Source organism: Plectrocnemia conspersa, unplaced genomic scaffold (genome assembly GCF_051122295.1).
Source record: "Plectrocnemia conspersa isolate PC_06_02 unplaced genomic scaffold, ASM5112229v1 ptg000011l, whole genome shotgun sequence".
NCBI classification, from domain to species: Eukaryota; Metazoa; Arthropoda; class Insecta; order Trichoptera; family Polycentropodidae; genus Plectrocnemia; species Plectrocnemia conspersa.
The window spans coordinates 28132768-28157525 of NW_028277175.1; the positions used below are offsets into that span (position 1 = coordinate 28132768).

The 24758-nt window shown below is 31.6% G+C and overlaps 3 protein-coding genes and 1 long non-coding RNA gene across 9 annotated transcripts; all 4 read left to right on the forward strand.

The window, feature by feature from the left end:
- The first annotated feature begins 541 nt into the window (after positions 1 to 541).
- On the forward strand, positions 542 to 1948 carry LOC148230166 (uncharacterized). The gene is made up of 2 exons (XR_015811280.1): positions 542 to 628; positions 694 to 1948. It is a non-coding gene; the product is annotated as an uncharacterized LOC148230166 (long non-coding RNA).
- Positions 1949 to 2417: 469 nt separating this feature from the next.
- LOC148230167 (uncharacterized) lies at positions 2418 to 4707 on the forward strand. 4 transcript variants are annotated; one of them, XM_088196705.1, is made up of 5 exons: positions 2424 to 2517; positions 2749 to 2813; positions 2875 to 2939; positions 3012 to 3094; positions 3168 to 4707. In XM_088196705.1, the coding sequence occupies exons 1-4, from the start codon at positions 2442 to 2444 to the stop codon at positions 3025 to 3027; spliced, it is 222 nt and encodes a 73-aa protein (XP_088052831.1). In that variant the 5' UTR covers positions 2424 to 2441; the 3' UTR covers positions 3028 to 3094; positions 3168 to 4707. The 4 variants fall into 4 exon arrangements, 3 of the variants coding, with proteins under 3 accessions (XP_088052831.1, XP_088052829.1, XP_088052830.1); XM_088196703.1 differs by having other exon boundaries at positions 2440 to 2517; positions 2875 to 2950; XM_088196704.1 differs by having other exon boundaries at positions 2493 to 2611; positions 2875 to 2950.
- A 6180-nt stretch (positions 4708 to 10887) lies between these two features.
- Positions 10888 to 13877, forward strand: LOC148230168 (uncharacterized). The gene is made up of 2 exons (XM_088198313.1): positions 10888 to 10985; positions 12082 to 13877. The coding sequence occupies exons 1-2, from the start codon at positions 10935 to 10937 to the stop codon at positions 13798 to 13800; spliced, it is 1770 nt and encodes a 589-aa protein (XP_088054439.1). The 5' UTR covers positions 10888 to 10934; the 3' UTR covers positions 13801 to 13877.
- Positions 13878 to 14530: 653 nt separating this feature from the next.
- Positions 14531 to 22652, forward strand: unc-119 (unc-119 lipid binding chaperone). Of its 3 annotated transcripts, XM_088198315.1 has the most exons (4): positions 14531 to 14546; positions 14682 to 15106; positions 19200 to 19372; positions 19442 to 22652. In XM_088198315.1, the coding sequence occupies exons 2-4, from the start codon at positions 14775 to 14777 to the stop codon at positions 19558 to 19560; spliced, it is 624 nt and encodes a 207-aa protein (XP_088054441.1). In that variant the 5' UTR covers positions 14531 to 14546; positions 14682 to 14774; the 3' UTR covers positions 19561 to 22652. The 3 variants fall into 3 exon arrangements, 2 of the variants coding, with proteins under 2 accessions (XP_088054441.1, XP_088054440.1); XM_088198314.1 differs by lacking the exon at positions 14531 to 14546 and having other exon boundaries at positions 14638 to 15106; XR_015811468.1 differs by lacking the exons at positions 14531 to 14546; positions 19200 to 19372; positions 19442 to 22652 and adding an exon at positions 17707 to 18413 and having other exon boundaries at positions 14638 to 15389.
- The last annotated feature ends 2106 nt before the right edge of the window (positions 22653 to 24758 follow it).

Here is a 24758-nt window from a genome sequence, read left to right on the forward strand (position 1 = left end):
TATTATTTTGGTTCTTTTTATTTTATTTCTACATAATTGCACGATTGTTTTTATTACGACCTGGCCTGCCGAGAGGGGACAATGTATCTGAACTATGAATTTCAAGTATAAGTACTCTTAGCCCTTTTTTATAAATACAATAAATAAAAAGAGCGGAACATTGCCTTCAAAAGGACCCACTTTCTAGGGAGTACTTTCACTATAAACATTATTATTCAAAGGGACAACCCCCTCTAAATCTGTGACATTATTTATGGAAAATTTCAATGCAAACATTAATTTTGAAAACATGAAACAAAGTTATACTTTTTATAAATTTTAACTGCAAAGCATTCTAACAAATTTTAGTTCATCAATATGTATTAGAGTTTAAATTTAAATAAATTACATGTTAAAGATAATACTATTTAACTACTTTTCAAGGTTATAAATAAACTGTTGTTAATAATACAATAAGTTATAAGATTCGTTTTAGAATTTTTAATATGTAGTAATAAGAATAATGGTAATATACATTTGTAATAAAATCAAATTCATGGCCATTCGTAAATTGCGAGCCAAAACAAGCGATCAATAAGTGACATCCAGCTATTGTCTGAAAATGGCGATTGGCGTATTTGGTATTTGGGTGAGTAATCGTAATAATATCATAAGATATCACTGAAACACGAATCTAATCAGATTTGTTTATAGCCATTCAGGGCCAAACGTTAGCTACGTTGAGATGCTTGCAACCCACTCTGGCTAAGCTAAGATACCTTGCCAAGATAACTGTCGGACACAACGACGGAAGTCATCCACATAAACATGATATGACGAGGATGTATGCACAAATTGGCTGAAATACGTCCCCTACCCGAAACCAAACAGCTCTAATTGGATTATATGCTAGCGCAGAGTGCCCAGCTGCAGATGTTGAAATATGCTAGATTTCCAAATAATATATGCTTGCACAGCATATAGTAACTATCAGCGGCGTTTATGTTTGACTAAACACTCTTCTGGATACGACGGAAAATCACCTTCAGACGAAATAGATCACAGATTTCTTCAGATACCGTTCCAGTCAACTTTTAAAACTACATTTGCACACATGTATTTCTATGTCCATTTTTTAATTACAATATGTAAACTTATATGTTGATTTCAGCTGCATCGTTCATTTTCAATAAGATTGTGTTTCTTTTATTTTGCATACTTCTACACTTCTACTTTTGATGGTTTATTTCAAATTTAGTAAAGCTCCGATTACAGCAGTTACTTTCTCATAGTGACAATACCGTTCAAATGTATTATTTCCTAATAATATTTGATGGGGTAAACGTAAATGCTATTGACAGTCACTATCTACTGCGCAAGCATATTTAATTAGGTAATCTATCGTATTTTACCATCGGCAGCTGAGTACTCTTCACTAGCGTCTGATCGAGTTAGAGCTGTATGGTTTCGTAAAGGAGCCGCATCTCAGGCTGTATGCGCATACTTTCGCAGCATACCCTGTTTGTGCGGATGACGTCCATCAATTTATCCGTCAAACTTCTTGACAAGAATGGCAATAAAACCGAGCGGGCTACAAGCAACTGAGCGTATCTAACGTTTGGCCCAAAATACAGATTTCATACGGATTTCATTTTATTGTATGATTTTGATTATAGAGGTCTTAGTAAAAAATCATTACTGCGTCGTTTTTACCTCATTGTCTCGAGAATCTCTCTTTGAGGTTCAGACCTGACTGTCTGAGGGGCACAATAGTTAGTCTTTTCTGTTTCAACTAAAGCTAATAGTTGATAAAATTATCTTTCTTACTGCAACTGAGAATTATTTGACAATCTGAGGATACAGTTGATTAACTCAAATGATATAAATTTAATTTAACATTATTAAAACATTAATTTTAAGTATTTACAGTTTAATTATGAATAAAGTATGTAGTTTTTATATAAATAAATTTGTTGTTTAAATATTTTTTTCATCAAAACTATTTTTTAAATGCGGTAATATCCTGTGCGCTAATAACCCGCGCTCTAGAGAATTTTTTTAAATTATTATTTTTTCAAAATTATTGGGAGAAGAGTTTGAAGACTTAATTAATGATATCTAAGAATTGTTTACTGATGAAGTAATAACCGAAGATGAATTATTTAGGCATATTTTAACATCTAAATCGAATCATAAAAGTGAAATCGAAACATTATTTAGATGATATTTTCCACCTGGCCAGAAAATTGATAAACATTGTGTTAAAAATATATCCAAATATAAAATGTGCTCTCAAATTACAAAGAGACTTGCGAAAACGTGCGCACAGTATGAAGACATATAGAAAGAATTCACGAAAAATAAAAATCACAAGTACCTGTGACAGAGCGAGAGAGCTAGGGCAACCAAGAGCTAGGGCATGATAAATACAAAAACGCATCAGATGCGTTTTTGTATTTATCATGCTTGATAATTCATTGTATTTGGACCAAACATCTACTGTCAACTTGACAGCTACAATGGCGTTTATCAAAACCGGTAAAACAATATATAGTTTTGCTGGCGGCTTACATCAATTCACTTATAGCGTCGTCCATAAATGACGTCGTCTATTGACGTCACATGATTTTGGGTATTCTTTGACTCCCTTCCCCTGATCTTCATATATCATTAGACAATCTTAGAGATTCATATATGGATGACCCCTATCATAAAAATATAATTATTCAATTAGATATAACCATGTGAGTAAAAAAATCATCTTTGCAGAAACAGACATGGAAATGGGCGAAGGAACATTTGCTTCTGTTGTTGTGACTCAATGTAAAGTCCAAGTAATGAATTGTAATATGTTACACTTCTTAACGCATGTAATTTAAATAATATTTTTTTAAGTTCTCAAATGTAAAGTGCGAATACGACAGCAGCGTAGATACACAGAGAGACGACGTTGATGACACGTTAGAAATAGGTCAGATTTAATATAGCATTCTGTTACATTTATATATATTTAAATTCTTACTTGATTTCAGAAACGCACGATGTTAAAGATATACTTGAGGCGAATACTATCGGTGGGGATTTTTTATCTGAAGAAAGATACAATGCCACTGAAGTAATAATGGAATAGATTATGATTTCTATGTTTCAATATTTACATTTATCAAAGAATTAAATTTAAATTTTAGATCGCAAACAAAAAAAAATGTACCGGAGTTCAACACATGAATGGCAAAAATTACAAGAATGAATGTGGCATATGTGGAAAAGCATTCAAATTTAAATGCTATCTTTTAACTCATATGCAAACTCATAGCAATGCTCGTGACTTTGAATGCAAAAAATGTGGAAAATTATTTAAATTTAAATGCAATCTTTCAACTCATATGCGAATCCATACCAATTTTCATGATTTGGAGTGCAATAAATGTGGAAAAATATTCATTCTTAATAAAACCCTTTTAGAACATATAAAAACTCATAAGTATGTTAATGATTTGGAGTGTAAAATATGTGGGAAAATATTCAAACTTAGAAAAACTCTTTTACAACATATAAAATACACTCATAGTGACGATTGTGACTTTGAATGTGAAAAATGTGGAAAAGTATTCAAATTTAAATTCAGTCTTTTAACTCATATGCAAATTCATGGCGATGTTCTTGATTTAGAGTGTGAAACTTGTGGAAAAGTATTCAAACATAAAAACTTGCTTTTACAACACATAAAAACTCATTTCTATGTTAGCGACTTTGAATGTGAAAAATGTGGAAAAGCGTTTAATTGTAAAAGATATCTTTCAGCTCATATGCGAACTCATAGCGATTTCCGAGGTTTCGAATGTGAAAAATGTGGAAAAGCATTTAAATCTAAATACATTCTTTCAACTCATATAAAAAGTCATAGCAATGTTCGTAACTTTAAATGTGAAATATGTGGAAAAATATTTATAGATAATCACATTCTTTCAATGCATTTTAAAATTCATAGTGATGTTTATAACTTTGAATGTGGAAAATGTGGAAAAGTATTCAATTGTAAAAATTATCTTTCAACTCATATGAAAACTCATAGCGATGTTTGTCACTTTGAATGTGAAATATGTGGGAAAGCATTTAAAACTAAAGATATTCTTTCACGACATATTCGAATTCATAACGATGTTCGTACATTTGAATGTGAAAAATGTGGAAAGAGCTATAATTGTATCCAGTATCTTTTAAAACATATGAAAACTCATGAAAACGTGAAAAATATAATCACAACTTGATAATTTACTTTCATATTAAATATTGACTGACATTTTGGGGATGAAATTTGCTCCAAAACTTATATTTTCAAGAAAAAATCATAAAGAAGTTTCTAAGTAATTTGAGTTGAATGAAATCTTATGTGACTCTCTGTCTTTATTGCTCCTACAGACAACGGACATAGAAAGGAAATTATTTTAGGAACGAGGAGGAGATAAAGTCAAGATCACTGAGTGGAGACTATTACAAACTAAATTATTATTATTTATTTAGCTAATACAGCTAATTTTTACACAGTTGAAACAAACAAGTGAACTACATATTATTTTTAATAAAAATAAATTGGCATAGCAACAACTTGCTTGTGGCCCATTAATAAGTAATTATCATTAATACATGTGAATCGTATTAAATATTTAGTATAAATATGGAGCGAATGAAATAAATAAAGGTCATTAATCAGTAATCAGAATAACATACAGTTGTATTGTTTTCGGAGAGCTCGTCCACCACCTTACTGTTCCTGGTTTCCACTACTACTGTCCTGGAGGGCGGGCGCTAAAACACTAAACAAATTTGAACTAAACATACATATAATACATAATATAAACAGAAAAGAATAAAAAGACTTAATACTATAATTTATTTCTTAATGCACAAAGGTGATTCTCGCTACATTTTTATTTTTGCGGATTGTCCTAAGAATATTATTATACAAATTCACATCTCCGTACATAATTCCCCTGGCCGTACTCGTTATTTATTGGCCAAAGCTGTCTCAAACTAGCATTATAAAATATATGACACTTGGTCACGGAGGCAAAAATGCAATTATTATAATGTGCTTCTAAAAAAAACTAAATAAAAATTAAAAGAATTTTCTACTTTTCATGTAATTTAGTGTAAAAGATTTTAAAATTTAACACTAATGCAGGGACTTTTAGCTTTTTCCAGGTAGCAAAAGTTAATCAGTCAATGGTTGTTTTATTAATATTTTGATTTCATTATGATTCATAATATTTCATTTTTCTGGTCACGTCAAAAGCAATAAAATCATGCCGTCGCAGTCGCAGTAGAAACGCTTGGTTGTCTAGCATGCATATAAAGACTTTATTACAATATTACGACTTAAAATAAGTAAGAATCGAATGAAGCATATCTAAACCGAATTTTGACCAATTTTGCCTTCAAAAGCACCCACTTTCTAGGAAGTACTTTCACAATATACATTATTATTCAAAGGGTAAGATTGTATATTTTTGACGCAGCTCCATTTATCTTAAAATTTATATGCAAATTATTGTTGACTTTATTGCTTTTGAATCTATAAAAATATTAGAGATGGGAGGAAATATTCAACGAATGTGAATTAATAGCCGTAAATTTAGATATTCGATCTTAATTTTCAGACCGACAAAACAGGAAAAAGGAAAGAATAAACAACATCACCAGCTGAAATATAAAAATAAAATGTTTTTATAGATTGTATTATCAGTAATTTGACAACTAGATTTAATGCAGCGAAATAAATCAATATTGCATTCAGTTTCATATGATTTTTTTGCGACTCGAATGACAACGAGATTCTTGGCGAGTTGTTATCTGAAGAAATATTACGTTTAAAATTAATATATGATGCAAATATTGAAATTAAAAATATTTTATCTATACAGTTGCTAAATAAAATAAAACAATCAATCTTGAACCAATGTTTCCCAATATTGTTATCGGTTTAAGATTACTTTGAACAATACCAACAGGGACCACATTTGGGGGGTAAAAAGGAACCTCCCCTTGAATTTGGCCAGAAAAAGGCAAGTCATTTAATTAAATATTATGTATTTTTTTTTAAATAGAGATATTAAAAAAGTTTATATGACGTCCCTAATTCTAAACCAGAAATTCTAAGGTTAAAGGCAGGGACACACTATCGTGCTGTGAATTATTTAAATTAGTTAAAATTATGTTTATTTAGAATCAGCTTGATAACTTTAATACTTTTTATTTAAAATGAGACAAAGTTATTAAACATTTTTTCTCAGAAATCAGTTTTTTAGCTCTCTTGAATAATTAGGTCGTGTGGACATAATGTTTTTCAGCAAAACTAACATTTGGCACTTTGAATACGCGTAATTATTGACAGCTATCTGATTTACAGTGCTGCAAACATAGGAAACTCAGTACCAGAGAACAATATGGTCTGTTTCTGCCCTGAATCGGTCGGAGGGCCGAGAGTTTGACAAAGCAAAAGAACTTGTATCGCAAAAAGTGTATATAAGCCCATAAAAATAACGTACAGCATAGACACACGCCACTTCCTTCTGGAAATTTTACCTGAAGCTTCCAAAAGTCAGAATTTAAAGTTTATACTACTTCGCTTCAGACTTGGTACACATGAGAGTTTAGCCGAAGTTTCTCCTCTTTTACTTTAGATAATTCTCATAATTAAAGTACACAAGTGTGAAATGTACACAATACGCCCAAAATTATTTTTTAATCTGAACGTTTAATTGGTTCCTAATACTATTTTCAGGAATGCTGAATAACTGTAGTGTATAGCACCAACAGGAAAATATTATATTGAAAGCATACAATATAAGATTCATTCTTAATAATTTATATTTTTAATTGACAAACTATAATTATCATTGGCCTCAATCGTTACGTATGTTACGTCTAGAATCAATATCAAACATGTCACATTACCTTACTTTTAAGAAATATACATTTTACATTATTAGTCATTAAATATTTATCTTGATCATTACTTTATTGATATTACGTCGTATGTTTTGGGTTTATTAATAAATTATAAAATACTTTTATATGTATTTTTATTTTAAACTTATCTTTCTTTGATGCTTAAGTTTCTATATTATTTAAACTATATGTTAACGTTAGGTTTCTATATATTCTTGGTGATTTGATTTAAAAAATATTTTTTAAATCCCACGATGTGTCATATAAGTTAATCTATTAAATAATATATACTACACATTAAAGCTATCAAATGATACATTATTCTAGATGATTGTATTTGCAACATCTGTATAGACATTCATATACAATTTAAAGTGAATAATATTGTACATATAAAGTATATTTTGCATAACAATTACTTGTATAAGTGTAAAATAAAATAAATAAATGAACACGCCTTTAAACCGATGCGCGTCATAACAGATTGCGCCAGAGTCAGCGCATTTGCAAGTTTCTCGAACTGTATATAATATTACCTATTACTTTCGGTTATTATTTTTTATAGTATTGTCCTAGTTTATATATATATATATTTTGACCATCGTGACGCAGTGGGGTAACCTGTTAAGTGACGATGGTTTCAATTTAATTTAAATAAGTAAATAAATATTGTCTCAATAAATGTTATAGGGCAGGGCGAAATTTTAGTTCAAGTATTAATGATTGCCAATAGTAATTAATAAATAAAATATATTTAGATGTTAGATCACAAAAATATATATTTGGACCACCCATCTTTTCTTCAATAAAGTAATTTTCCGTATAAGCTACCTTAAGTTACCTTAATGTATGTATATTTGGAGGCGAATCATCTAATAAGTTTAATGATCTGCATCCAGTTTGTTATTGCTGTAATACCTGTAAACACATGAAGAAAGGGGAAGTTCAGATTAAATTAAATATGTGTAAAGCATTTATTTCTATTTCGTCAATATTTCTTTAGATGTGCGTTTAGTGCGTTTTTTAGCTATAAAAATAAATTAAAATATTGTAAAGTAATCAAATGACAAAATTGAAAAGATTTAAACTAAATACAAGTACACTTTGTTCTCTTTTTATGAGGTATAAAAATAAGGGATACGTTCCATACCTTTCTAAAACAGTATAAAATTAAATTAATGAGTTAAAATATATCCAAAGTCGCATAAAAATATGAAAGTTTAAAAATCTGAAACAGACTCTGTAGATGTGTGCTATATTCCTCTAAGAATGCCCTTTTGCGTAACGGGCGTAATTGAAACGAATGGAAATTTACCAATGTAGTCACAAGCAGATGTAATCCAGGTACATGTAGTCACATTCCACCGACTTGTCGGTATTCGTATTGATCCCTTTCTATTTTTAGAGAAACCGACTGTTCTTTGTTTAAGTTCATTTGAGAGGTGATTTGCAAGTAGCCCTAATTCGTCCAAATTTCAGATTGTCACGTACGCTTTTATAATGCTGCGACGTATATAATTGTTCTGCAAGCTACAAATACTTTTAAAAATAATCGTACGATTAAAAGATGATCCCGACAACTTAATAAGTAATTGCGAATTGTAACAATATATAGTACTACATACATGAAAATTGCTGGTTTATAGCAATTTTCACGTTTATTTATTGATACATTAAATCAAAACAATAGTAAATTTCCTAATAAATTGCTGTAAGAAAATAATAAAATCGTTTCAAAGATAGAGTACATGTATATCTTTAGTTTGTCATAAGTTTTGCCTCTATTTGTGTCAATATTTTTCAATAATGCTTATTTTTTACAAATTTAGATTTGATTGTATGACTTTTAAATATTGTTGTACTGTTCGCTAATACATTATTATTAATAAATAGTTATATAATCAAATTATATAAGTTTGTTAAGACAAAACATAATATTAGAAAATTTTGATTGTATAATATTTATTATAGAATCGCGTCGCTTTTTAAAATTTTATATAAATATTTTTTGTACCCAAAATTTAAATGGAGATCACTAGAGTCTCCAATTACTCGAACCATCAACTACTCGAGTATCGAATATTAAAATTTTAAAATACTCGAGTACTCGAGTACTTTCGAGTATTTACCAAATGTACCAAAATAGCTATTATTCAAATTCGTGCACATATAAATAAATAAATAAAATACTTAGTATGTTAATTTTTACAATTATTTTAACTTCACGAACATACTTTTTAAAAACAATAATGCAAAAAGTGTCTCGAATTTAATATTACTGCTAACCTTTGGTTTTATTATTCCCGTTATGTAAAAAAACCCTTTCCGTTGCTGCTGATGTTGGTCTTATTGTCATTAACGCGTTGGATAAGGCTTCTAATTTATATCTGTTCGCTTTTTATAGATATAAAATTTTTTGAACTCTCTTTTTATGTTCTCTTCTTTTATTCCCTTCTCTGCTTTTCTCTTATTTCCTTCGACTATTGACAAAATAGCATTTTGTAATTCTTCTTGAATAGATTTTTTTTCTTAACAATATACAATATTCTACTCCTTCTGATTAATGCGAAGAATTTAAATCTATATCCTTCGAAGATGTATTTGGGTGAATCCCTTTCACTCTAGAACTAAACGGTTCGCAAAGAACTGACTTTACTTTAAATGCCTTTAAAACACACAATTGTTTTGATTTATATTTTAAGCTGAGGGATCAGTGTAAACAATTTACAACACTTTACGCTACAACTGCATAGTCATAAAACCTAAAAAATTTTTTTGTTAATATTTCATATTGTTCATTGCCATAAATTAGATAAGTCGGGACTGTCGAACAGAAAACACAAAAGAAATTTCTCCGTCGTACCCACTAACATAGCCGACGACCGGAACTATGCAACTATGGAACTATGAAAAAATTATACCTGATAGTAACCGCTCTAACTCGGGACTGCGGGCATAAACGCCAAATAAAAGCAAGACGTTAACCTTTACCGGACCGAGTTAAAGTTATTTTTGTTTCTGAAATATTTCAAATTTTTTTAATTTCGAGTATTAATCGAGTAATTTTCAAAATACTCGATTATCAAGTACTTGAAAAATAGACAAAAATACTCGAGTATCGAGTACTCGATTACTCGAATTGGAGACTCTAGAGATCACTATGTTCATAGAAACATACGTTGTATGTGTAGCTGCGGTGCGAGCAGTATCGAGCTCCGCCACCTAGTTTTAAATAAATAATAAAAAATCTGTATAATTTGCACATTATATATAAATTTATTCGTATAAAAATAAAATAAATTATTCGGATAAAAAAAGTAAATATATTTATAATTTATCATTTACAATGACAATGATATGCAACTAAATACACCTTTAAGCATCGAACAAATATATGATAGTGCTAAAAGTTAAAAAAAATGTAATGCGTAACCTTTTACTTAAATAAAAATTAAAAAAGCTATGTTGCAGTAAAAAATTTTTTTACTGAAATTATTATCTCTGGCGTTAAAAGAAATCAAAGATCATAAAAAAATAACAAAAGACATTTGATTATTTGTGTATTTATTCACACATCAGATTTTCAAAAATCTAGTGTGAAAAATCATTTATGATATATCTGACGGTTGGGTTTTAAAATGCCACACAGATTTAATACATCTGAATTTTAGCGTCATATTTCCAATTCAACTGATAATACATCAGGTAAAGATATGCCTACTTTGATGGACACGAGAATATATTAAAAAAGCAATAAATAAGTGTATTTAAACATGATATATTAATTTGTTTAAATTTTGAAATATGTCAAATATTTGCTGTATCGGCGTGCATTTTGCGTCGATAATTAAACAATTTGACATATTACTGACAGTAACAGTTGGACATTAATTAAACAACCAGACAGATTTCTTTCATCCAGACCATATAAAAATTGGTCCAAAATTTCATCTAGTCATTACAGTCGAATAGAAGCTCCAAAGCAGTAAGAGACCAAAAGCAAGATGGCAAGCAAGACTCTTTTCTTATTTTTGGCCTTCTTCGTTGTGGCACATGTAAGTTATTATATTAATATTAAACTATTAATTAACAGCTTTGTAAAAATATTATTTTAGTGATAATTATGTAGAAATTTGAGTAGTAATCCTTTATCCAATTATAATATAAATATACTTTTTTTTTAATGCATCATATTACCCACGCAGCGAGACTAAAGTGAGGTCAGTCAGTCTTAGGTTCAGTACTCATAATTAATAGTACGAAATTTAAAATATATATTAATGTCTCTTTATTTTAATTAATTATAACATTGTACAATATTAGTTTTACCACAAAGATATCACCTATATGCAAAATTACACGCTGTATCTATATTTTTTTATAATAATTTCATTTCATTTCTACAAAATTCATCGTTCAAAAAAATTTAAAATACATTTGTAATTATATTTTTTGTATTGATTTTAATATATTATGCTGTATTATATAAATTTGAATCAATCTAAAGCTAAGTTTTATGCTTACAATTTAAGCTATGATTTCTTTTATATTAGAAAAAGTGAAAATTTTAGTATGGCAATTGCTATAAAACAATCTTTTTTCACAAAATTATAGCTTTTGTAATTGTTATAATCTATATAAGTTAATAATATTGGGTTTTTTGCTATGATCTTGAATTTTTTTGTTATAGTAGTTTAACTCGAATATTTTTTCACAACTGAACATGACATGTAGCTGTATTAATTATTGTGCTGGGATAAGTTGGATTTTTTCTACAAAATTCAATACTATTATTTATATGTAAATAATATGCTAATTTCAATACAGTTATTAGTTTTTTGGATAGATAGTAAAACAATTGGGTGGGCTGTAACTGTACAATTATCAGATAATATTTGTGGCAAAAAATGAAGTTTAATACCAACGAAGTAATGCAGACAACTACACGTCACAAATAGCCGTAAAAATATAAAAAAAATCGACTCAAACAAAAGCAAAAAATATAATTTAGTGATTTTTATGCAGTACTGCTTATGCTTTTAAAAGCCAAAAGTCTCATTTAATAAATTTAAATGTGTACCATGTATCATATACTATCTTATTAAAACATAAAAATGTCAAAAAATAACGGTATTTTTCCTGAATACATAGGTTTTAGACGGATGTAGTGCTAGCCCATCATGCGGCGGTGGTCGTCCAATGCGTATGTTTGGTAGCCAGAGCGGCAGCGGGAGTGGTAGCTCTAGCTCAAGTGATGAAGGAGGCAATTCCTTTAATTCTATGGCTATGGCTTCTGCTAGCGCAAACGCCGTCGCTTCGTCTGGTTATGCTTCCTCCCAATCTTTTGCCAGTGCAAGCTCAAGTGCAAGCGCAAGTGCCGGCGCGTGGGGTTCAGGTGGCGGTAGTAATAGCCGTAGCCGTAGCATGAGCCAAAGTCGTAGCCGCAGCGTGAGTCGCAGCAATAGCCGTAGTATCAGTCGCAGCAGTAGTAAGAGTCGCAGTAACAGCCGTAGCGGAAGCAACGAAGGAATCAAATCTCTCCTTTCTATGGCCATGGCTACTGCTAAGGCAAGAGCCAACGCTGGAGGTAATCATTCTGTAGAATCAATCAATATACGCACACGTATCGGCGGTACTCGTACAGTACGTAAATGGAGTTCTAGCAATAGCCACAGCCACAGTAAGAGCCGTAGCAATAGCCATAGTCATAGTCATAGTCATAGTCATAGCCGTAGCCGTAGTCATAGCCGTAGCCATAGTCATAGCCACAGTCGCGAAGCAAGAAATGCGCAGTGCGTCAAAGCAACGGCTACCGCTAACGCAAAATCCGCCGCCGAAGCAAAATCTGCTGCCGCTGCAAGAGCCGCTTCCATAGCTAAAGCCACCGCTGATGCCAGAGCAAATGCTGCAACTAAAGCTTACGCCCACGCTAAGTCCGAGGCTGACACTCAAATCGCTGAGCACGAACACGCTGACGCTGACGCTAAGACTGCCGCCGCTGCTTCCGCCAGCGCGACCGCTAGGGCTCACACTGAAACTCATGCCGCCACAGAAGCTAGAACTGAAGCCCAAGCTAAGACCGCCGCCGAAGCCAGAGCTGTAGCTACCGCCAAAGCCGCCGCTACTGCTAAGTCTTCCGCTGACTCCAGAGTTACGACAGCTACTCACACCTACACAGAGGCCACAGCTGTCGTAAAAACAAAAACTACCGCTGAAACCGAGGCCATCGCTAAATCTAAAGCCGCCGCTGAGGCTAGTGCAAAAGCCCACGCCAAGGCAGAAGCCGACGAAAAGGCTGCCGCTGAAGCCAAAGCTATCGCCAAGGCCAAGGCCGCCGCTGCAAAGAAGGCGTCCGCAGACGCAAAGGCCGCCGCACACGCCGCTGCACACGCAGCCACCGTCGCTAAAGCCGCTTCTACCGCCAAGGCTACCGCCGAAGCTAGCGCCAGGGCTGCCGCCAGTTCCAAGACCGAAGCCGAAGCTAATGCCACTCGTGCCGCTGAAGCCAAGGCTACCGCCGAAGCTAAAGCTACCGCCGAAACAAAGGCAGCCACTGCAGCGAGAACTACCGCTGCGGCCAAAGCTGAAGCTGCCGCCAAGGCTACCGCCCAAGCCAAGGCCGCTGCTGAAGTACGCGCTTCTGCCGAAGGCAAAGCACGTGCTGAAGCCGAAGAAGCAGAAGACGCCAGATCCAACGCTAACGCCAGACATGCCGCCGAAGCCAAAGCAACCGCTAGCGCATCTGCTGCTGCCAGTGCTAAGTCGGCCGCTGACGAGAAAGCACTCGCCGATGCTCACGCTGCCGCTGAAGCTAGGGCTTCTGCCAAAACTGCTTGTGCTGGTGCTGGATGTGTGCATTACAGAACTTAAGAAGCAAATCTAATATATTTTATTGTTATAATTCAGTTTCAATGTTTAAAAAATATATATATTAATTTCACTATAAATGCCCTTTTTTTTTAATTTTATTGTATTTAACTAATACTGAGTATTTTCGAGGTTGGGAATTTAGAAAAAAAATTTACCCTTGATAAAAATAAATATAATATTTAACCCGTACTTCGTCATTCATTAAAACGTGTCTGCGAGCACATCTCATCGGGTATTTGTTAAATTATTACTTTTTAAATGTAACACTATGTATGTAGGTCTTCATTGCGCATTGGGGTAACCTGATTGGGTATGACTGGTGCTGTCAGGCAAACGCCTCCACCTGCCTCCCCCACAGAATAGAGAGTATATAGAACGGCCGTTGCGTACAAATACACAAATAAAAATTGAGGTCATTTGCAGCGCCCTTTTGACTTGGGCGTCGAAAGCTATAACTGTTACCCGGCATGACAAATATTTGAAATAAGGGTTTTGTCATTATTAAAATTATTTTAAAATAAAAATAAACAAATTTAACATAACCGGAGACGATCAATCGCGATTGTCAATCGTCAAGTGATTGACGATTTCGAATGATGGAGCGATTGACGCTCGTCTGACCCTGATTTTAGTACCTGCCGATCTGTCAAGATGATTTCGAACGCAGATATGGCATTTGAAGAATTACTTTTGCGGTTTCTACTCGTAAAAATATTGAAAAGAATCAGACGTTGATACAAATTGAGGTAATATTATAATAAAAAATATTTGAATATTATAATTTATTTGTTAATGCACGAAGGTGTTTCTTTATTCCATTGAGGAAATCCGCTAGATTTTTATTTTTGTTAGTTTTCTACTAGGTATGATATTTAATACAGATAAATAGGTAGTTTTCGCAAAGTGACAGTTGCATCGATCCGCTCTCTGGCAACACCAGTCGAGGGGCAGAGAGACATAGAGGCAGAGCAAATATGAGCGTAGTCGGTGTCGCGGGGGCGGCGCCTCTGCCGCTATCGTCGTGCCCTCTGGGGGCTGCCGTCGCGCCCGAGGACGTGCTGCGACTTCCGTCGGTCACCGACTCGTACCTGTGCAGCCCCGAGGCGAACGTGTACGACATCGACTTTACGAGGTTCAAGATCAGGGACTTGGATACGGGCACCGTGCTGTTCGAGATCGCCAAGCCGGAGGGCGGAGATGCGCCCGAGCCGGACGAGCGCGAAGAGCCGCCGGACCCGAACGCGGGCCGCTTCGTCAGATACCAGTTCACTCCGCACTTCCTCAAGCTCAAGACGGTGGGAGCGACGTGAGTTGAAATTCTTTTAAAGTTGCTAACTCGATCATTCTGACTAAAATATTTATAAAATTTTATTAATTATCTATATTTCTTATTAAATAAATAAATTCTAAAACATTTAACTTCAATATTAAAAACTACTCTCATTGTTTGCAACATCGCCTTACCTAATTTATTAAGCATAACACTTAAATAACTCATGGCATAAATAGGTGTTCCCCCATATATTATATTAGCAAATTTCGAAATGGCGCGAAAATATTTCAAATAATCGTACATTTAGTTTAGACCAGTGGTTCTTAACCGGTGCACCGCGGTGCACCAGTGCACCGCGAGCTTATTGCAAGTGCACCGCGAGAAAATTAGTAAAAACAAAAAATCCGCAAAATAGTAAAATCTTAATGTTGATAAATTTATTACCAAACGAAATTGTGAATCAGACCAAAACATTAATGACACTGGGAGTATAAGTGGAAGAAGTAGTGACGATGTTACTAGACATCATACGTCTCATACAAAAGAAAATATATCCAGTAAAATAAAAAAAAATAATGGACAGTATTCTGAAGAATATTTACGTTTTAGTTTTACTAGCATCAATGAGGAAGGATATCACATTCCACTATGTGTTGTATGTGGAGAAAAACTGTCCAATAGCGCGATATACAAGTTAAATCGCCACTTCACTACGAAGCATGCCGATCTTGCATCAAAAAATAAAGGTTACTTCAAAAGATTGTTAAGCATGCCAAATAAACAAGCGAAATATTTTGAAAAAACTGTTAAAATTTCCGATAAGGCACAACTGGCGTCATACAAGATTGCTGAATTGATTGCTGTACAATTAAAACCACATACTATAGCAGAGTCTCTAATTTTACCTGCATATTGTGAAATAGGAAAAATTATGTTTGGTGATAAAGCAAAAAGGAAATTATGGAAATTCCTCTTTCAAACGATACAATAAAAAAAATATTTAAATATGTCGGATGAAATTGAGAAAACAGTTAACGATAAACTTTCCAAGCGATATTTTGTTTTACAAGTCGAAGAATCTACTGACATTAGCGGTAAGGCACAAATACTAAGATTCGTTCGTTTCATAAATGAAAACAAAACAGTGAATCAATATCAATGCTGCAAAGAACTTACCGAGTATACGACAGGACAAGATGTTTTTGATCTTATTTATTCATATTTAGAACAATTTAAAATATCATGGGAGTTATGTGTAGGAATTTGTATGGATGGTGCTCCTTCAATGGTAGGCTCATTTAAAGGATTTGTAACCCTTGCAAAGACAAGAAAACCTAATATTATATCTACGCCCTGTTTTTTACATAGAGAATCTTTAGTTTCGAAAACATTACCAGCAGCACTAAAACCTGTACTAGATCAAGTTGTAAATATAGTGAATTTCATAAAATCAACACGCATGTTTAAAAAACTTTGCATTTCTATGGAAGATATGTTCGAGTGTTGCTTTTTTACACTGAAGTCAGGTGGTTATCTAAGGGTATAGTTTTATGCCGATTCATAGAACTTAAGAATGAATTGTTAATCTTTTTTCGAAATGAAGGTATGGATGATTTTGTAAAATGTCTTCAGAATAATGATTAGTATGCTAAAGCTACATATTTAGCATATATTTTTAATTACTTAAAAAACGTTAGCACAAGTATTCAAGGAAAAATTCATGACATCCATTGACAAATTGACAGAATTTCGGAAAAAAATAACTCTTTGGAAAATTCGAATAATAAAAAAGTAGATATGTTTTCTTCACTTAACGAAAACATTCCCGAGGGAGTTATTTCCGCAATAATAGAACATTTAACTTTATTGGAAGAAAAGATTGCACATTATTTTTTATTCTTAAATATAGAAAATTATGACCAGATACGAAATCATCAAATTAGTATCCTTGTCGACTGATCGTACTCTAAAAATTAAATTTTCCGAAATAACTATGAAGAATTGTTGGTTTACTGTCCAAGAGGATTATTCAGTTCTTTACACGAAGGCACTGAAAATTTTGCTACAGTTTTAAACATCATATTTGTGTGAGCTTGGTTTCTTAACAACAACTAATATGAAAACTAAAAACCGAGAAAAACAGAAAAAAATTTAAACGAAGAATTCAGGGTAACTACATAAAATATTCGACCTAATATTTCTAATATCTGCAAAAGCACAGGTATCACATTAATCAATTTTTGATCGATCATATAAATTCCAATATTTTAAGCAGGAACGTCATTTTGGGTAAACAAAGGGGGGAAAATGCACCACTTAGATTTGCCACCCAAAGAGCACCTTTAAATATTCATACAAATATTTTTAATAAAACGCGTAGTTAAAAATTGGTTCTAGGGCAAAATTAATAACTAAATTTATTTTCAATACTAAACACTTTTTATATAATTTAATTTAAAAAATATGTAAAAAATTTGTATGTAATTTTGTATGTAACTATTATTATTTTTAAATATGTAATAAAAATTATGTCCACATATTTTTTTCGACCTCTTAATTCTGGTGCACCGTCACTTTTTCCCATGATCAAAAGTGCACCGTGACTTTGAAAAGGTTAAGAACCACTGGTTTAGACAATAGAAACAGAAATTTTTATATTTTTTCAAAATAAACAATATGTATTAGACATGATAAAAACTTTTTAATAAAAACAGATACAGACAAGACTAAGAGAATAAATAACTTGAAAACACAGAAAAAATACAAAATCAGTTTAAGCTATGAAATTTTTCAGAAAAATACTACCATTTTTAATTTAATTAGACATTTTATTATTTTGCAATAATAAGAAATATATATACAGTACTGTGCAAAAGTTTTGGGCAACGTGATTCAGTGACATTATTTGAATAATAATATCACAGCATTGTTCATTTGGGTTTTTATTACCGAATGATTTTTTTCTTGTTATTAAAAAACAAAAATTCTTGAGAATAACTCATTTGTAAAGAAATAAATATCATTCATTAATCACCGAAATTATAGAAAAATTAATATATTTTTCCAAAAAAAAATTTTATCTTTGTATGCATTTTGTGCATTTTTATAAAATAAAAATGGGAACAATATCAATATTTCAAAGACACCAAAAAATAACCCATCATAAAAAAGGATTAAGGCAACGACAGAATACATAAAAGTAAAATTTTCAAGATATGCAATGCAACATATTGACAAAAAATTTGCAGAAACTGATTTATTTGAGTACAAAAAATATTGATGACGATACAGCCAAATATTTAAAAATAACAAGCTTAAAAAAAATTAAATAGAAAAAAAATGGGTGAAGATCTTTGCTCAGTACAGTCTACGACATTTGATTCTTTAACTGTACGAAATTCATCGCTCCATAAAACACGCTGTCAATCTTTATATTTTTTTGCATAAATCAGACACCTTTATACATTATAAAACATTTATCCAAAAAATACGCACACTAAACTAATAAAATACAGAAATTAATTGTATTTTTGAATATATATTTATATAATTTGTATCACTATGTAATTGTTTTTATTATCAATTTTTGTAATGTTTTAATTACATTTTTTAAATAATATATCATATGTGTAACATTACTATCGACCTCTGCATAAACCGCCGTAATATGGCGATATGTTATAGTTTCCCGACAATAACCGTTATTGCAGCGCAGGTAGAAACAAAAACACCACACAATCATATTTTCATGCGACGTATACAACTTTCTTCTTGTGAATGTATGTGTAAAAATTTGGAAGCCGTGGCATATGCTGTTTTAACACTTTTCTATTAATTAATTTCGATTATTTATTTTACATTTTTTTTTTATAAAATTAATATAAAATGTTTTTTGTTTATTTATTTTTTCTTTAGTTATATATGTAAATATATAATTATCTGTGGTATCGCTCAAAGGATTAACAATAAATATTCTATACTATTAGATTAGATACAAATATATTTGTATTTAAAAGGATATGGATATTTTCCTATTGAATATCCAACCGATTAGTGTGCTACAAATGATATTCTGAGACTATGTATACTTTCATAAAAAGCTATTAAAATGTAATTAAATTCTCAGGGTAGAGTTCACTGTCGGCGGCAGACCCGTCAACCATTTTCGTATGATCGAGCGACACTTCTTCAGAGACACTTTGCTCAAAACGTTTGACTTTGACTTCGGATTCTGCATTCCATACTCTCGGAACACGTGCGAACACATTTACGAATTTCCATCGTTGCCCCCGGAGCTAGGTAAGACTCGATTTAAATACGATAGTCATGAAAATTATAAATTAATAACGAATCGTTTTTTATAAACAGTGAAAGAAATGATCACCTCTCCGTTCGAGACATGCTCCGATAGCTTTTACTTTGTGGAAAATCGACTTGTGATGCATAATAAGGCTGACTATGCATACAACGGTGGCCTTAATAATTAATTTTATTACACTCTTTCCGTTAGTACATTCCAATAATCGTTCCTTTTACTGAATATTATTTATTTTATTGTGTTTGAATTGAATATTTTTTTTGTAGTTAAATATTCGACAATAAGCATTTTATCGTCATTTTTATTTCTAGTCAGTTCTAGTCATTTTACTGGTAATTCAACGAAATCGTGATAAAGTGTTTGATTAATTTGGCAAACTAATGTTAATAAAATTAATATGTAATCATATCTACCGTCCTTTGTATGCTAATTAACATTCTAATTGATTATATAATTTCATTATTTTTGTAATGTGATATTTTGATCTCATAATATTTTTGTCAATTAATAATTTTTAATTAAATATAATTTATTATTAACGACTTTAGTGAAACTAAATTATTTGTCTGATAAAGAGATTGTTGGCGTATTTAGTATTTATAAAACACTTACTTTAACCCTTGATATTGGAGAATATACATTATTTTAGATTGACAGCTGTAATTTTCAAATTATTGACGATTCCTTCTGAAAAATTGCAGCTGTCGCTAGATATTGATTTTCTAAGGTCACGGTGCCACTGTATAAAACTACTTGGTATACCATTATTAAATAGTCGTACATGCGCTTTATATGAAATGCTTATTTAAAATGAATAATTTATTTTATATAAATCTTTAAGTATGATTTTAAAAATATACACGAGACTTTTATTTCATTTAATATATTTTTAATACTATTACTATTTATTGATTTATTTAAATAGAATGTAACAAACACGTTTACGTGGATGCACGTCTCACGGGTGTGCTATTAGAGCTTAAGACGAGGTTATGTGTATAGTACGAGAGTTATATTTTGGATGGTATCAGAGATGCAATTGTTGTATCTATAAAAATATATATAATGTAATAATTGGTTGTTTAACGAAATGCAATGCACCAACAAGCGTTGAGGTATCATCAAAAACTGCTTTATTCACATCATTAGGTTACCCGCAAAGAGTGACGCTCTACCCGTTACTTTGAAACGAGTAATTTTTATTCAAATTTAATTCATTACCATTTAATGAATGAAGCTGTTTTTGATACACTACACCTCATATATGTGTTAATTTAGCAATGTTCATAGCACACGAGTGTCACAGCTCTGGCTTTTTAACGAGTGTTAAATGTAAGTTTGTACATTTTTTCACTAGCTGTTAATTTAACATCTCACCACTGCCAACTCCACTAAATTTAAGATAGCTTTTTATTTATACGTTTCACGTGACCTTTGTGTATTTAGCCAGTAACCGGACGGAGCAATAATAGCGTTAATTATTACCTCATTTACACCAAAGCTGTTGTCGTGTTAAATTTAAGCAATGGTTTCGATTTAGTATCAAATCAAGCTTTGTGCCTATGAGACCGATTTTGATGTGTTTTTATTTGAGATTTTATAACGGTCACGGAAAGGACTGAAATCTTTGATTGTATCAAAAGAACCAATGGTATGATGGAATGTTTTTTTTTTAATTCATACGAACAAACTAAAAATAGTCGTTGGATAGTGGGGAAAAATGTAAATTATCTGTAGTCGAGTGTTGTAGACATCTGATCTAATGTGTGTTTTAGATGTTGAGATCTGAATGAATATTACTTTGAAATAATAGATTAGATAGAACAGCTGATAACTAGACTTCCTTTTCAATAGTCTGTTAATAAAGAATACCCTATTCCACATTGTTTCTGATCCTAATATCACTCTCTCCGTGTAACAGTGGAACCTTACTGCTCAAAATAAATATTTATTAAAAAAAAAAATTAAACATGGGGCTGTGTAGTGAGAAATTTTAAATTTTTTTCACTAGTAAATGCTGTATATGACGTCTTAGGATATGTATAAATATTTTTTCTTTTTAAAATATATTTGGGAACCACTACCATGGAGAATTGATATATTATTAGTGGAATTAGAATAGATATTTCGTCAAAATGTTACTAAATCATGGTTCAAGTATTACGTAGGACTTTGCAAACTCTTTTTTTAAATAAATATTAAAAAAACCTTTTTGTGCCTGTTTCGTATGAAATGTTTTTTAAAACTTAATCTAAATTTTTATCAAGTGCAAGAACATTTTGCGAGCTTCTTTATATTCAACCTAACGATATAAAAATAAAAATAATATAAAATTTGTGTGGTTCAATTTAAAAATGATGTAATATAATAGTCTTTAAAGAAATATGGAAAAATATTATACTCGATTTTTTATTCTCTATAATTTGTAGGAGGCACTGAGTGTTTCGCTTTTTTTCACCACCGTTGATTGTAATGTTAGTTTTGCATTTTAAAATAATACAGCAAAATGTTTGATTTGCAAACTGTTAAAAAAAATTGAAGCCTATGTATAGATATCAAATATCCATAAATATAATTCGTTCGATTCACTTATTTATATGAATGTGTATTTAAACGAAAATTTATTAAAAATATATGTATACTTAGTAACGTAACGTTAATATTTATATATTAAATTTAAAAAAAAGTGTAAAAAAATACTTATGTATGTCATATCTTCTCAGAACAATTACTCCTCTTCATATATTATATTTGATCGGAGTGAACATAAAATATTGAACTGAAATATATTGAATATGTATATTAAGAATTTTTATGGTGTCATGTTAACTATTTTTATGTGCTACAAAAGATTTTAATAGTGACTCAAATTATTTAATTCCAGTTGTTCGAACATATACGTAAAGAAAATATATTCTATTGGATTATATTAAACTGAATAATTCGAGCAGTGAAAATGTTGTTTGTCTAAATTCGTAGTAAGTCATCATAATACATCATAGTTTATTTTTAAAAATATTTTATTTCATAGATTGATGTTTTTTTTCCAAATCTCAATGTTTTTGTTCTTCTGTGTTACAACTTGCAGCAAATAAGTGTTTTAATCTTACATTTTTAATATTTTCGGTACTAGCAAAGATTTACATTATGAAATATGCAAGCATGTGTAATTTTTGACACAATTGGCACTGTTTTGTTTTGTGTTTTATTTACATGTTTGTATCTTAAAAGTGGGTTGTAATAAAAAATATATGAACACAATGTATTCTGTTTTATTTTATAAGTTAAAATTATGGCGATCGCCACTTCATGTGTATAATACATTTTAATCAAGATCAACTTAATGAAGTATATATTATGTAAGTATTTTGTCTGTAATGATTATGATTAAAATGTAAAAATTACAGAAGGGAATATTGTTTCATATATGTTCATATTTTTAACAAGAAAAGTGTCTAAAACTACATCTGAATCATTATATAATGTCTACATACTAAATTGTATCAGAAAAAATATATTAAAAGATTATATATAACGATACTTGAATTGAGCAAATTTGGAATACCTATTGTTTGTTTTTAATCAGACTACAAAAGTTTGATGTAGTAAACGCAGCCAATGTTCTTTGGGATTCCTCATTTTTATGTAAATTACGCTCTACATATATAACACGTGAGCTGATTTCGATCAAACTGCAGCAACTGTGTGAAGTCTTTGAGCAATGATTTGAGAAATAAAGGATTTTGATTAACCAGACTTATCACCATGTCAGGCGAAGAGATCCCGTGTCTGCGAAACTCGTTGAAAATATTGATATTTAAATTAAGGTGACCAGATTTTGAAAGGACACTAAAAATAAAAAGATCATTATTGCTACGGGAGCTAAAAGAATAGTCATTTCAAAAATTTTGCTTAAAGACCATCTCCGAAAATTTTTTGAAAGGAAGAAATTGCTATGGGAGCTTAAAAAAAGGTCTTTGGATTTTGTTTCAAGGAGGACAAAAATTTTGAAGAGGATATCTGGTCACCTTATTTAACTTAGATTAAGATCATAGTAACCTAACAAGTGCGTCAATGCCTCACGATAGTGAAAATCGATAAAGTATTATTTCAACACACAAAAAAATATATTAAAAATAATATATAGTTTGGGATGGAAGGTGACGAGTGGCAATTAGACATATATTGAGCCGCCGCAGTAGTATTTTATTAAACGTTTTCAAATAACATGTTTATATAAGTGAATGAATGCGCGAGGCCCGCACCGGCGTGCGAATCCGTCAGCGTCGACAAGAGAAGAGAATCCGTCACGCCAGCGTTCCCAGGGTGCCTTCAAGTTTTGGGCATAATAAAGTTAAATAAATAGGCCTCATACAATAGTAATAATAAAACAATAAAAAAAAATATATTAAAATTAAAATTAAATAATAGGAACCGGACCAGTTCCTCACAGCTGACATTAAAAATATTAATGTGCAATACCAGCGTATTAAAAAGATGGGTGGCGATAGCCATAGACGAGTGTGCTATAGCGGACGTTCTAGCCCTAACGGCCATCAAAGAAGGACTCGATCGTGATTCTCGAAGATGTTTCGAAACCCAGAACTGGAATTCCTTGAGAATAGTCTAATTTTCGACAGCACCCTTCAGTAGTTCAAATAAATGCTTAGCGACATACAAATTTCTGCGAGAATTCAGCGAATCGTATCCCAAGGCTCCTAAAAAGAAGGTGCTGGGATTCAAGTACGGATAATAACAAATATCTCAATTTAAGAATGCTGCGAACTAAAATATCATAGAGAAGCGAAGAACTGACGGATCGTCAAAGTGAAATGCGTTTCTTATAACAAAGCCAAGAATTTTGGAAGATTTATCACAGTCGTGTAGAGAGAATCTCCTCTTGCGCTCTCAAAAGTGATCCCGAGATATTTAGTGGAAGTCGCCAAACTATCGAGGAATTATCGCAGAGACTTGTATTTCTATGTTCCACAATACAGGAACATTTAAAACGGATTGGCAAAACAAACAAACGATAATATAACATAAAAAAAACAATAGCATTCGAAGAACCAATTATCTATTCAATGGATACTGCATTATGAATTAGTAAAACCGGGCTTAACAATTACTGCAAAAGCTTATTATCAACAATGCACCACAATACACACCCTCACAAGGCAAAAATGACATGTGATAAAATATATGATATGATTTGGGAATTTTTAAAGCATCCTGCGTATTCACTAGACCTTGCTCCTTCGGAATATTACCTATTTAGGTCCACGGAACACACACTAAGAGGAAAGAAATAATACCTATTATGATTTTTTAATTCAAAACTGGCAAGTTTTTATAAGAGATTGAAAA

What these genes read in the sequence shown, in the direction of transcription:
- LOC148230167 (XM_088196703.1), top strand. Translation starts at nt 2,442, where the DNA reads ATGCTTGATAATTCATTGTATTTGGACCAAACATCTACTGTCAACTTG. An exon ending in AATGGCGTTTATCAAAACCG is followed by an intron (nt 2,518 to 2,748) that starts GTAAAACAATAT and finishes TCATCTTTGCAG; the next exon opens with AAACAGACATGGAAATGGGC. An exon ending in AAAGATACAATGCCACTGAA is followed by an intron (nt 3,095 to 3,167) that starts GTAATAATGGAA and finishes TTTAAATTTTAG; the next exon opens with ATCGCAAACAAAAAAAAATG.
- LOC148230168 (XM_088198313.1), top strand. Translation starts at nt 10,935, where the DNA reads ATGGCAAGCAAGACTCTTTTCTTATTTTTGGCCTTCTTCGTTGTGGCA. An exon ending in CCTTCTTCGTTGTGGCACAT is followed by an intron (nt 10,986 to 12,081) that starts GTAAGTTATTAT and finishes CTGAATACATAG; the next exon opens with GTTTTAGACGGATGTAGTGC.
- unc-119 (XM_088198315.1), top strand. Translation starts at nt 14,775, where the DNA reads ATGAGCGTAGTCGGTGTCGCGGGGGCGGCGCCTCTGCCGCTATCGTCG. An exon ending in CTCAAGACGGTGGGAGCGAC is followed by an intron (nt 15,107 to 19,199) that starts GTGAGTTGAAAT and finishes TTAAATTCTCAG; the next exon opens with GGTAGAGTTCACTGTCGGCG. An exon ending in ATCGTTGCCCCCGGAGCTAG is followed by an intron (nt 19,373 to 19,441) that starts GTAAGACTCGAT and finishes TTTTATAAACAG; the next exon opens with TGAAAGAAATGATCACCTCT.